Source organism: Grampus griseus (assembly GCF_964374135.1).
Source record: "Grampus griseus genome assembly, chromosome: 4".
In the NCBI taxonomy this organism is placed as follows: Eukaryota; Metazoa; Chordata; class Mammalia; order Artiodactyla; family Delphinidae; genus Grampus; species Grampus griseus.
In genome coordinates, this window is record NC_138997.1 from 121,773,666 (window position 1) to 121,788,207 (window position 14,542).

The window sequence follows — 14,542 nt, forward strand, 5'->3', positions numbered from 1 at the left end:
AACTTTCTCTCATCTCCACCACTTAACCTCAATAAATTTTCTTAAATACTTCTCTCAGCCAGTCTCTTAATGAATGAACCTATTATATTCATTATTATGATGATTATAATAACCATTATTACTGTTCATTCATATGACATTATATATTTTAGGAGCATACTGTTATCCCATGAATTACGTTTATGATCTCTTTATAGTAGCATAAACGCCACAGTGGTTTTCATTACCATTGAAAATCTCATGCAGAATTATTTCAATTTGTCAACACTAACCGACAAAAGCTATTTGCATTCACTTTAAGCAGTAGCTTTAAAAATGCCCATTCTACATTCCTGACCAATTTAATTAAACCTAAAGAATTCAAATTTATTTTATTATAAAAAGATCCCCATGTTTGCTATAATTTTTTTTCAATGTGTGGATTCAATCCAGGACACCTGCTTCCATAGGAATAGTTTATCTAGCCGAGCACTGAAAACTTTTCTTTTTTTTTTTTAACACTAAAAAGGCTTTTAATTATGTAGCATTATTTCTAAGTACAGACTTTCCCAATCACATCACTTAGAGATCATTTTTGAAAACTTTTCTTAAAGGAGGTATTTGATATTGGAAATAGTAGACTCAATAAATATGGAAAAGGGTTTCAGAGTGTCATTGATGGAAAATAGTTGATAGTTCTTTTAGTAAAAATTCATTCACTAGTCCTTTGTCATTATGACCTCTAATAAATACAAATCAGAGGCTATTCAGTTAATGCTAATAATCACAATTCATTGATTATTTATATCCATTAATTCTACATACTATGTTACAAATCAGATTAAGTTGATTGAAATTACAAAATCCCAACCTCCTGCTGCCTCAAATTATGAAGAGTTCACATATCATGAAGCCACTATGTGTGAACATCTAGGATGTGTTATTCAGCATCAGTCGAATTGCACCAACGTGGGTCTGTGGCAGTTGGACTCATTTTTTGTTATGAAATACATTAAAACCTTAGGAAAAAAATGCTCACCAAGTCTTGCTAATAACACATCCTCCAGAGTGCATTAATATAATGAGAGTATTTGAGATATGTCCAAAATTCAAAAACATTTCATGAACTGAAACCCTGTGCAAAGACGTCTTAAGAAAAACTAGCATTGCTGTGATTGCACTGCCCCCTAGGGTTAAAATAACTTGTGTTTACACTGAAGTTCATTTGCCTTTTTCAGATCAGCATTTTCATGACCCATTTGTCTAACTATGGGAATGACCGACTGGGATTATATACATTTGTCAATCTAGCCAACTTCGTGCAGAGCTGGACCAACTTACGACTTCAGACTCTGCCTCCAGTGCAGCTGGCTCATAAATATTTTGAGCTCTTTCCTGATCAAAAAGACCCTCTCTGGCAGGTAAGATTGGGTCCATGACTGGTATTATTAATGAATCCCACAAACATATCTTGGAGTTTCATGAGGTAATCCAAATCTGAAAAGTGAAGACGTCCTGGGGAAAAAATAACATACGTTTTGTACGTTAGTAGATGTGAGAAACTTCATAGTGGGCCATATTCTCTGTTCCTGTGCCCATTAGAAACTATGGAATTCTGAAAGCTCAGTGAGAGGTTCAGTGGATACAATGTTTTGAATCAGGATTGAGGGATCAATTTGCAGATTGCAATAGGCTGAAAGAGCAGAAGATGGTTTAGGTGTGTGTTAGACAGGTAGCCAGCTGGTCAGCCTTGAGCACATCACCTCTCATGACGAAATGACATTACAGGGGTAGGTGAGAAGAGTTCAGAACTGACATCTGCTTCTGAACCACAAGGTACACCAGCAGCTGCAGAATATAGTCAGCTTTCAAAAGTATTATTGGGAATTACTTTGGACATGAGGAAAGTGTTTAGTGACAAAATCACTGAGCTTCTTAAGAGAAAATGTCACATAAACATGGCATATTCAAACTGTTCCAGGCATGACCCAGATTTCAAAGCTTACACTCTCATGTGTCTAGAATTGCAAAAACATACTTTGAGCTTAGATTCCCCACACCATGATCTGGGGAAAGTAATAATCTTTAGCAAATAACTACATAGTGCTTATTACATGTCTGACTGGGTTCTTTACATATGTTCATTCATTTAATCCTCACAACTACCCTTTGAGGTAGGTATAGTTATTATCGCCATTTTACAGATGAAGAAACTGGGGCACAGAAAGGCTGAGACACTTAAGCAAGGTCATACAGCTGCTATGTGACAGAGTGGGAAAGAATTCCAGGCCACTGCGCTCTGAATCAATGTTCTAAATGAGAGTTACTGACAGAGCTGATGGTATAATAATAATGATCTTCAGAAGCAGAATTCAGTAAATTTCACAGATTGAAGTTACAGTAAGCTCTGCACTTATATTCTATTCATTTAGCTCTGAACTTGAGCTAATTGCCTCCTGGGCACAAACAGATAACCCCAAGAAGAAACGTAACTACACATTTTAGTAGGTTAAAGTTGGTGGTTATAAAATTATCACTGCATATTATTTTGCAGTTAAGATTTTAAAACACCCATCTTTTTATGTTAACCACTACAGAACATCACCAGGCATTAGCCACTGGAAAGACATGAAACTTTCCTGCTAATTTAACACCTTATTTTTATTCTTATTTTTTTATTTTTATTTTTTCTTTGCGGTATGTGGGCCTCTCACTGTTGTGGCCTCTCCCGTTGCGGAGCACAGGCTCCAGACGCGCAGGCTCAGCGGCATGGCTCACGGGCCCAGCCGCTCCGCAGCATGTGGGATCTTCCCGGACCAGGGCACAAACCCGTGTCCCCTGCATCGGCAGGCGGACTCTCAACCACTGCGCCACCAGGGAAGCCCAACACCTTATTTTTAAACTGAAATCATTATTATTTCAGGTGAAACCACTTTTTTTCTAGACCAACAGCCAAAAAGAATACCCTTACTTTAATCTTAAAATCTGTTGCTTATGCTAAATAAGCAGGTTTATTTAACGGCACGTATCTATAGTGTTAATTGAATAGAAATAGAATGTCCTATTTACCTATTCCTGAATAATATTAAAAGGTGCTGTTAATTTTTTACATAATACGCACTTAGAGGTTAAAATTAAGGATGTTCTAGATACATCTTGCACAGTGGGTTTGGTTTAACTACTATAGACCAAAAGCAGATTCCCTAAGGTAGTAATTCACCCTCATTTTACCCTTTCACTGAAATTTAGTGCTTTTTAGCATCACAGTCTGTAAAGTTGTAGTTTTAGACATACATACTGACCTTTGAAGGCAGCTGAAAGGAATCTGCTGTCTCTTTAAGTATTATTACAGCCAGATCCATCTCCCTTTAAAGCATAGCAGGAAAGCTCAAAGTTACTTAGAATAAAAGTCTGACACCTTAAATTTCAGTTACTTATTGAATGCTGAGAGTGTATCTTCTTTTAGGTTAGCGCAAGCACAGTCTCTGCCCAACAAGCTCATTATTTTAAAACTTAAACCACACAACCCACAATTAAGACATAGAACTGCCAATAGCAGAAAAAATATTAAACCTGCAGTGCTATGAAGCTTTTTTCCCATAATGGAAATGTCTCCCCTCCCTCACCTCCTCAGTAGACACTCAACTTCATTATGGAAAGGAGTTCTTTGAAATCTTCCACGATGCCACTTCAAGACCTTCACTAAAAGAAGAAGACAGAGTTTCCCTGGTGGCGCAGTGGTTGAGGGTCCGCCTGCCGATGCAGGGGACACAGGTTCGTGCCCCGGTCCGGGAAGATTCCACATGCCGCGGAGCAGCTGGGCCCATGAGCCATGGCCGCTGAGCCTGCGCGTCCAGAGCCTGTGCTCCGCAACAGGAGAGGCCACAACAGTGAGAGGCCCGCGTACCACACACACAAAAAAAAGAGACACATAGCCTTGTTTCCTGGGATATCTTTTCAAGGACAGACGTTGAAAAACTCTAGCACACAATGGGCACCCACAAAAATACATCTCTATTTTCTTCTCCCATTTAGAATCCTTGTGATGACAAACGACACAGAGACATTTGGTCTAAAGAAAAAACCTGTGATCGCTTACCAAAATTCTTGGTAATAGGACCCCAGAAAACTGGTGAGAAATTTTTATGTTATAATTAACCAAACTGTAAAAATCCTGATGAGAAGACAGTGAATTCATGTCACAATGACTTCTCAAACTGCCTATAAATATTGATGAATGAATAACATTTTATTCTCCGACATAATCTTTGTTTAGCTCAATAATGTGTTTTTTAAAGTAAAAAGGATGAAAATAGATGTCACACAGTTTGAATATCCAGCAGTCAATGTGGTGGCAAAAGTTATGTTTTGTCCAAAGACCTTAATTGAAAAGTGGTGTTATTAACATTTCTAAAATCAAAACTAATCACGTGTTTGGAGAGTGACTGACAGGATTTCATCAAAAGTCAAGATGCACACATGTAAGTACCTGTAACTCTTCCGGAAATTTAGCCTCTTCCTGCCATCTTCCTGATATAGTTTATTTCTAGACTATTTCTTGCAGAAATGACTATTTTCTAAAAGTCTATAAAAGATGTTTGACAAGCAGAATTCCTAGACGTAAACAAAACTTTGTGCTAAGAAAGATATTTATTCATACCCAGGAGAAATCTTTGGCACCTTTTCTTAAATTGGTGTGCAATTTTTTCCCTTAAACTTCTTGTCTCTGTAAGAATCAGTATTAAAATGAAGCCCAGTGGAAGCTTTAAAATGCCAGACATTCAAACTGTATCCTGCATGATAAATTATTTGGGGCTTTTCATTTCTAGCTTCACCGAAAACAGCCATTTCAACCCTTCCTAAGGGGAATACATTCCCTTTCCTCATTTCTCTAGAAATAACTGGGGAGAATTCTACGTAATGCACACAGTAAGTTTAGCCTATTCGTTTTCTCAGTCCCATTTACAAATATCAATCTGAAAACAAATAATAAATATGACAAATAGTTCTCTTATCCTTATTTATTTCACTTGTCCTTATCTATTTAAAGTCAAGAAGCAACTAGAAACACATTGAAAGTCTCTTTAGCAAACTCCCACTGTCATCCCATAGCTTTGTCATTAACAATCACATCTCTCTGAAGCTTGGCAGATCAAGTTTGCCTCAGAAAGCCCTGCAGGATATGCTTCTTGTGTTGTGCTAGATATGCAGACATTTTAATATCATAGATGACATAAATTACTTGTCATCTTCAACTCATCTGGGTTTCCAAATGTTTACGTTACAATTTGTAGATGACATTTACCTTTGGAAGGGGATTTTTATCTTCTTTTTATAGAAATTGAATTTTTTCCCAGTTTTATAGAGGTATAATTTACACACAGTAAAATTCACCCATTTTAAATGCACAGTTTGATGAATTTTAGAAATTGCACACAGTGGTATAACCACTACAACATTAAAGATTTAGAACACTTCTGTCTCCCTAAAAAGTTTCTCCATGTCTTTTTCTTCTGAGTCCTTGTGGGATTTTTTTTTTTTTAATTCAAACAGAGAGTCACAAAAATTATTATCATCCTCATCAGTTCACTCAGTCCCATGTAATTAATTTTTTTTTCATCTTGATCTTTTGTTAGCACTTTTATGAATTCATCAGTTTTCTATTAGAGTTCTGAAAATGCTTATTCATTCAGGTCAGCAGTATAGTCAGTTACCAGAAACCTGTACTTGTAGGAGTCTTTTCCATGATCTCCATGTCTTTTTCTCCCCCATCCTCAGCCACAGCCGTTTTCCGCCAGTATAGTTTTGCCTTTTCTAGAATTTCACATAAATGGAATCATAAAATATGTAATCTTTTGTGTTGGACTTCTTTCACTTAGCATATTGCTTTTGAGATTCATCCATATTGTTGTATATATTGATATTTTATGCGATTATTTTTTAAATGGACAAACATATCTTCTTATATCAGTTCCATAAAAATTAATTGGCTTCATTTTTATCTTTAGTTTTGCCAAAAGTATTTTTCTGAATAACTTTGCACGAATGTATAGTCATCTGGATATTCAAATATTTTTAGTGTTGAAACTAACAAAAATATAAAAACTGAAGACCTTTTTGAACGTGTATCTATGATTATGCAGTTGAGATACACACACACACACACACACACACACAGACACACGACAGTTTATTCAGACCCAAGAATATGAGTAGATAAAGACAGAATTCAAACACCACAACTTAACAATTTTTTGACCACTGATAAATTACAGTATGCCTTTTACTGACTATGCAAATGATTAGATCTTATTCATTTTTTGTTTGTCTTATTAATGCTCATCATGCTATTAAAAGCAAATAACATGGTTTAATACAATTCTTAAAAATAAAATTCAGAAAAGAATGTTATCAGTTGATCTGAGAATGGAATTAATCTATTTTCTTTTTTCACATTGTAATAGCTATTCTTTCTGTCTTTACAAATACTATATTCTTTTCAATTTTTAAAAAATGCATTACTGAACTCTATCTCAATAAAATTATTTTCAAAAATACCTTACTAATATTTAGATATGGAGCTATTTAGGTACTTTCATGTAGATTATCTCACTTGATCCTCATAGAGTCCTGACGGCTAAGTATTTTCTTCCCCACTACACAGATAAGAAAACTAAGACTCAGATTAGATATTTTTGTTCAAGTTCACACAGCTGGTAAGTGCTGGAAATAAAACTCTTGATCCTAGAAGTTATCGGACTCTAAAGATCATGCTCTAGGACTTCCCTGGTGGCCCAGTGGTTAAGAATCTGTCTGCCAATGCAGGGGACACGGGTTCAATCCCTGGTCTGGGAAGATCCCACATGCCGCAAAGCAACTAAGTCTGTGCTCCACAACTACTGAGCCTGCATTCTAGAGCCCACGTGCCACAACTACTGAAGCCCACGTGCCACAACTACTGAAGCCCACACACCTAGAGCCCGTGCTCTGCAACGAGAGAAGCCACCGTGATGAGAAGCCCACGCACCGCAACAAAGAGTAGCCCCCGCTCACAGCAACTAAAGAAAGCCTAAGCACAGCAACGAAGACACAACACATAAAAAAATTTAAAAATAAATAAATTAAATAAATAAATAAAGATCATGCTCTAGAAAGCTTTACTATGGATTTCAAGTAATGGAACATTTTTTTTCCCCAATAAGTTTTAGGTTTTGTCCCATATTTCTTCTAAGTCAGTGATTCTCAAAGTGTGCTAAATCAGAAACTGGGATAGAGCCCAGCTCTCTGTTTTTTAATAGACTCCAGGTGAATATGATGCATGCTAAAGTTTGAGAAGCACTGTTTTAAGTCAAGTTTGTGAAGAACATTTTTACCTTGTGTATCGTAGGTTATCTGTGATTGTAGATAAAATATTCATTGTTTGGCTCAGATATAATCTAGGAACACTGCCTCTTCCAATTCATTGTTTTAGAGAATATTGCTGTTGACAGTTATTTTAACAAATCTATATGAGTACCTGTGATGTGCCATTCTCTTCCCAAAACTGCAAATTTTGTCATGTCACTAACAAAGGGCACCAATTTTTTTTCAAATTTAGCAATTTAAACAATTTTGGCACTACTTTTTACAGGTATGTAAGTGCATTCAAACTTAAACTGGTTAAAAGTTTAAATTCTGTCTCAAATTAATAAGCTTTCATAGGCCTCAGGAAGAACTTTATAGGGAAACCCAAGTATTAATTTGATAATGTAACATCTCATATTAAATAACGATAGCTTTCATTTATATGGTACTTTATTAATATCAAAATATCTTCAGATACAATATGTCTTTTTGTCCTCAGAGAAAGCCTAGGAAATAATCAAGGCAGGAGATTTTCCACTAATAAGTCAAGACAAAGAAGCTAAAAGCCAAAGACACAGACCAAGTCAGTGACTGAACTGAGGTCAAAAGCCAGTTCTCCCAGTTCCTGCAACAGGCCTTTTCTCACATCACACTGTCCTCATTTTTTAGAATTTGCTTCTTTTAAGATGCTGTTTATCTATTCAATTTAATTCAAGGAGTATCTATATGTATCTGTTTGGATCATTGAAACACTTAGTTTATTAATGACTTTGAAATGCTAATAGTAGGAAACTGTGTTTTTGTTTAATTAATCTCTGAACCTCTATTATCTTTTCAGGAACCACTGCTTTGTATTTGTTCCTGGTTATGCATCCTTCCATCCTTAGTAACTCCCCCAGCCCAAAAACCTTTGAGGAGGTACAGTTCTTTAATAGAAATAACTACCACAGGGGGATTGATTGGTAAGATGGGTTATTAGTATAAATCTAAAAGTATATGTACTGTGCACAGTATAAAATTAGTGTTTATAATTATAAACATTTAAGTTTGTAGCCACAAATAGAAGTCATCCTCCGTGCCTTAGAAACTGATTGAATAGAAGGAGCACGTAAATTATTCGTAACAAACTTTTTCTCAGGTTATGAAGGGACTTGTCGCCTCAAGAGACTTACATGTAATTTTAATTTGCATTAATTATCTTTGATGGTAATTACAGATAAAAAGTCAGAGAAATACCTAATACACAGGAATTTCATTTCTCTCTACTCTTAAGAAAACACTTTCATAACTTTCTGTTCTTATGCACTTTGCATTTAAGTGATGCTACAGTTCACATATATAATTTTCAATTTTTACTTTGGTACAAAAGGTAAATAAATAAATATAACTAGAAATGTGTATGCATTTTATGAGTAATGAAAGCTATAAAAAAGCTATCAAAGGTATACAAAATTTAATTTTTGGCCTTTGAAATTAGAACCGTATCAATCATCTAAGTAAAAGAGTTAAATTAAAAGTTAAAATGTCAATATACACAGAATATGTGATGTAGCAGGAATAAATATTGCAAACAGACATGTTAATCATAAAAAAGATCTAGAAGTCTTTCTTTTAAGATATAAATTCTGGGCAGAAAGTACTATAAAAGAGTAAATTCTTATAATAACTCTAGAGAATGAACATAAACATTTTGCATGTAGTTTAGCAGAAAGTTGTATATTAACTTCTGTTGTCAAATCACATAATCTCTGTTTTATATGTATCAACCCCCTCAAGTTTTGCTTGTGAGCCATCCAAACGGAAAGCTGAAGAAATGGATTGAGTATAAGTTGAGCACCTACTAGGATTTACATATATTCTAATTGTTATATATTTCCCTGCGAATTCTTCAGTACAATGCTTGATATTAATTGCAGTAGTGTTAAATAACAGCTGTGAGAATCAAGAAACCCATCAACTACTTCAGCCACTATTTTCCCACTGACTCAAATATCAATATACATGCTTGTATACAGTAGAATAAAATGATGTTCACATCAGGACTAAAGGGGGTGATTAAAAACTGCTTTGGAAGTGGAGAGGAATTCAATAATACTTGGATTCCCTGGGACTTAAGAATATCTGTGAGAATATTCAATTAAAAAAAAAAAGCTGTTCATAGACAGTAATGTGTACAGGCACTATAACAGAAATGAAAAGTCCCTTAAGTAGTCTACAAAGAGATGGCATAAATAAGTAGAAAACTAAAGACAATTAAAGCTTTTAATTATAACTCACTAAAATACCCCAACTGTAAACACTTTTGATTGACAATTGTGTGTTTATAAAAGGCAGTTAACACAAAGAGCAAATAATGGTAACTGCAAATGTCAATCTATTAGCAATAACTAGAGCTTTGCTCTCAAAGACATCAATGTATTCAGTCTTCAGACTGGCCTTACCTCTCCCTGAAGCATCAGCACCTCAGCAGTCCCTTTAGGACCACAGAGCCACAAGGCTGAAGATTATGTGTCTGAGCATGCCAAGGTCACTTACAGAAGCTCAGGCACAGTTAGTTAATCTGGATACATGGATCTGCTCTTCTTGGAGAACTGGGCAAAACCAGGGTTGCCCTAACTAACAGGCAGCCTAAACACAGGCTTAGGGCACAAGCAAAGCAGGGCAAATGAAAATGAGAAAACTCCATCTTTGATTAAATAGCCAAGATTTGTGATCAGAATCTCTAAGAAAAAATGTTTGATTTATGCATACAGTTAAGTTTTATGTTTCATAGTTTGGTGTTATTTTTTATAATTACCTGGGGAGGCGGTGGATGGTTGGAGTGGCACATGGAGAGCCATAAAATCCTGTGAACATTTGGAACCTCTAAACATCTTAATTTGGCTTTGAGTAAAATCACTCAAAAATACAGGGTCAACCCAAGAAACAAATAAATGTGGAGTGCTGCAAAAAATCATGTCTTTCAGTTAAAAACAATTGCTGAGCTGTTATGGGAGTAGCAAAGCTTAAATGAGGCCGGCATTCGCTTTTAACCCACATACTGTTAAACCACTCTAGTTTGCTCACCAATTCTTTGAATAACCTGAATTCATATTACAAACGTGGATGTATTTCCACCCTGGAAATATGAAGCTGAATTCTTTATTTTCTTATGAATTCATCAAACATTTTTCAAGTGCTTATTACTACCAGCCACTATATTAGAAAAAACATGGGCATATAGGCAAACAAGAACTGGCCCCTGCTTTCTCTGTGAGCCTCTGGAGCCTTGTGGGTCCAAGATCCAGAACTGCTGGAGGAAGTTTTCAAGGCCCAAAGTGTTGTAGGTGTGGAGGACTACTGGGAAAGTGGGACAGTTTTTAGAAATTAAAAGTTATCCTGCCCTTCTTTTGTGATTCTTGGACCCTTGCTGAGAATAAGCATGCTTGAGACAAGCTTGGACCGAGTAAGATACCACTAGACACGTGATATAACCTTAGCACCCCTGGAACAAGTGTGGGCATCTAAATTAAAAAGTATCCTGAAATATGGCACTTTCTATAAATAGAGTGTACACCAGAACAGTTAACAGATCAAACTTTCCAGAAATGTTTATATATGTCTTTACCCCTAAAAGAAAGGGATGCAAGAATGATATATCAACAACAAGGCAATTTCCAGAAAACATAAAAGGATTTCTTTACTGCCCTGAGTTTCAAAATATCACTTTGTTGCACCAGCCAAACTTTGTAATATGGTAACAACTGGAGTCCTACTAGAAGCTTTATTGTGTGACTGAAAACAACACACTGCAAAAAGAAGTCATCACATAAATGTTAATGATTCTCTTGTTCAGTAATTACTGAACTACCTTGTCTTGGTAACCCAAAGTCATAGTGGCTTATGAATTGAAGAGGGTGTGGGTGGAGTGTGAGGCTATTATTATAAAATGTAAGAAACCCTAGAAGTTAAATTTGCATGTTCTTTCTAAAAAGGCCCCTTTTCCTTTAAAGATGTTCCTTGGTGCTTCAGAAATACCTACTATCATACGCTGAATTCAGTTATATTTGACATTTTGTACAAATGGAATATTATACAAAACCCATTATGTCCTACCTTTCTGTGCTTGAGGCGACAGGTATTCCTGTGCTTACTCTGCTGGTGATTTGAATTCTCACCACACTTAAGGATACAGGACCTGACCTTGGAAAATTTGATAGTATTTTATATCTGAAAATATATACATACTTTTTAAACTTCTATAATTTTTCTAAAGAATATAAATGGCTCTATATGGGAAAAAAATTAAGGACATGGGCAGTGTTTATATCGGATCTGTTCTGCCCCTTGATACTTTATAGTTGAATATAATAGTAGCACAATACATTAGTGGGAATGAAATTATTTTTTCTTGTGACGAAGTAAAAACTGTTTTGTCTAAGATTTTTCAAAATGCCTTTGAACTGAACACATCATTTGTTTCGATCAAATTTTCTTCTTGGTTGAGCACTCACATTTTTCTCTGTAAAATATTTCTGCAATTAGATACAATTTATACAGTTAGGTTGATTATTATTGCCATTTGATCACTCTGTGTGTACATTTTTGTTATCTCCCATACCTTTTTTTCTTGATATTAAGTAGAACAAAAAGAAAATGTATTTAGAAAAGCATTTTCAAAATTCATTATTAGTGTTCTATATATTTTTTTCCTTGCCAACAGGCTTGTGGGACAAATGCCTTAAAGAAAAAGGCTTTTTGTTTAGGAAGCAAATGAATTTTGTTTGTAGGACATTTTTAACATCTTCAGTCACCAGGGTATGAGTATAAACCAGTCTTATTTTGAGAAATATTTCTTTTCTAGGTATATGGATTTCTTCCCAGTCCCATCTAATGTTACCACTGACTTTCTGTTTGAGAAGAGTGCCAATTACTTCCACTCAGAGGAAGCGCCTAAAAGGGCAGCTTCTCTGGTCCCCAAAGCCAAAATCATCACCATTCTCATTGACCCATCAGACCGGGCATATTCCTGGTACCAGGTAAGGAAAATACAGACAGAATCCAGCAAGTAGAAGAGGAGTATAGAGAAGGGAGGGTGGTTTTCAGCAATAGCCACCACCTCGGGTTTTAACAGAAGAGACTTGCTAGCTTTATATTTCAGGAAGGTAAATAAATTTTTCTTTGTTTCCATGGAGAAACGTTCCCCTTATGTTTTTCTTAATTTTGCATTCATTTAATTCATGTATTTAATAAAATGTATTAATACAATGAAGAAATTAAAATAGAGCAAATAAAATAGTATATACTTGTATGTATTCTGCTTCTATAAATCTGCATTTTAAAAGTAAAGTGTTATAACTTAAAATCATTATTTTTCATCTAATACGTGTATAATGCTGCTATTATTATCTCAATTTTACAGATAAGGAATATAACTGATTCCCCAAAGCAAAAATCACAGGTCTTTTTTTTTTTTTTTCTTCTGTAAAGGGCCAGAGAGTAGATATTTCAGGCTTTGCAGGCCATATGGTTACAACTCTGCCATTGTATTGCAAAAGCAGCCATAGACAATATGGAATTTAATGAGCCTAGCTGTGTTCCAATAAAACTTTATTTACAAAAACAAGCAAACTTTAGCCGTAGATTGATGACCCTGACTCTAAAAGAGCTTAAATAACTGCTGTACTGAAGAAATAACTTAGTAGCAAAACTAAACATAAGAATGAATTCTTGGGCTTCCCTGGTGGCACAGTGGTTGAGAGTCCGCCTGCCAATGCAGGGGACATGGGTTCGTGCCCCGGTCCGGGAAAATCGCACATGCCGCGGAGCGTCTCGGCTCGTGAGCCATGGCCGCTGAGCCTGCGCGTCGGGAGCCTGTGCTCCGCAACGGGAGTGGCCACAACAGTGAGAGGCCCGCGTCTACCGCAAAAAAAAAAAAAAAAAAAAATGAATTCTTCATTCTTGAAAGCCCAGCCAGTGTTCCCTGTTCTAAGCCTCTTTCTCATACACTCCAGGGTTGCCATTATGCTTCTGCTGTTGGTTAGAACCTAGCAGAGAAACAATCACTTTGAAATAATTTAACAGACTCTAATAATAAACCTTACACATCAAATACATGTTTACTTTAATAAATGTTAAAAATAATAGGAAAAAAACTGCCCCAGTGATATTTTATTAATCAAGTGGAAAAAGTTCAATAAAAAGCAGTCAAAATTAAATATAAGAGCATAACAAAATTAATAGAGTCAGTGTGTTTAGTCTTTAGTATCCTTAGTTATCATTCCTCGGTTTTGTAATTTAAAAAAACACTTTCCTAATGTTCATGTGTTCATCCATTCATTAAATTATTTTAATGGCTACCATGTACAAAGTACTGTTCTAAGTATGTTCTACAGGTAAATTAAATCTGGACGCTACACTTGAGATCGCTTTCACTCTAATTGGAGAAATATGTGTAAATAACCAGTGTATAAATCAGAAAGTGTTAAGTGACAGGTAGACTCCTACAGAGTGATAAAGCCCATCTGATAAAGACGACCAGGAACAAGAAGTTAGGTATATTAATTGGCTGCAGCAGAGGAGCCTGAACACTGGAAGAACTATCTGGGCACTTCCCTAAAGAAGGGAAGGATTTGTAAGGGGAGAAATTTAGGTAAAATTAACATGAAGTGTTTGATAGATGCAGGCAGGGCTGTGTGTAAGCTGGTTATCAGTAGGTCAGGGCTGAAAAGCAGACTAACGGTCCAATTTCCTTGGAAACTATAAAGTTAAGATAAATGTGGAATGTTACATCCAAAAATCACTTACCTGAAACTCTGCACCTGGGTTGGAAATAAGGCTTCTTTGTGTTAAAGTGACCCACATAGCTCTGATCCTCCAGGAAAGACTGGGACTGACCTCAAACATCTAAATTCCTGACCTCAAACATCTAAATTCCTGACAATCTATGATATTAGAGAATAAAGTTTCTCAGCATGGGGTCTTTTTGAACAAAAGCAGTTTTTCCATGTTCACAAAAGGAAGCACAGATTGTCAGGAAAGGTTTCGTGGCTGGGAGAGACTGGGGGAAGGTCATGGGATCTTAGGCATATTGATAATGATCTGCATGATAGGGAATGAGACTTCCTGGAAAGCTGGAATCCACAACTCCACACCAACGTCATGCCCAACTCCTACAGCAATCTTTTAAATCAAAAATACAGCACATTGCAAACTGACTGACTTGATATTGCGCCTTTTA

General features: G+C 35.9%; 1 protein-coding gene across 1 annotated transcript in view; it reads left to right on the plus strand.

The window, feature by feature from the left end:
* Positions 1–14,542, plus strand: part of LOC309821450 (bifunctional heparan sulfate N-deacetylase/N-sulfotransferase 3) — a gene marked incomplete at its 3' end in the record, with an annotated part of 138,775 nt that overhangs the window by 106,711 nt on the left and 17,522 nt on the right. The window contains exons 6-9 of the mRNA XM_082652736.1: positions 1,218–1,400; positions 4,015–4,111; positions 8,162–8,285; positions 12,167–12,341. Coding sequence (XP_082508862.1) covers positions 1,218–1,400; positions 4,015–4,111; positions 8,162–8,285; positions 12,167–12,341 — 579 coding nt within the window. The remainder of the gene's footprint in view (positions 1–1,217; positions 1,401–4,014; positions 4,112–8,161; positions 8,286–12,166; positions 12,342–14,542) is intronic.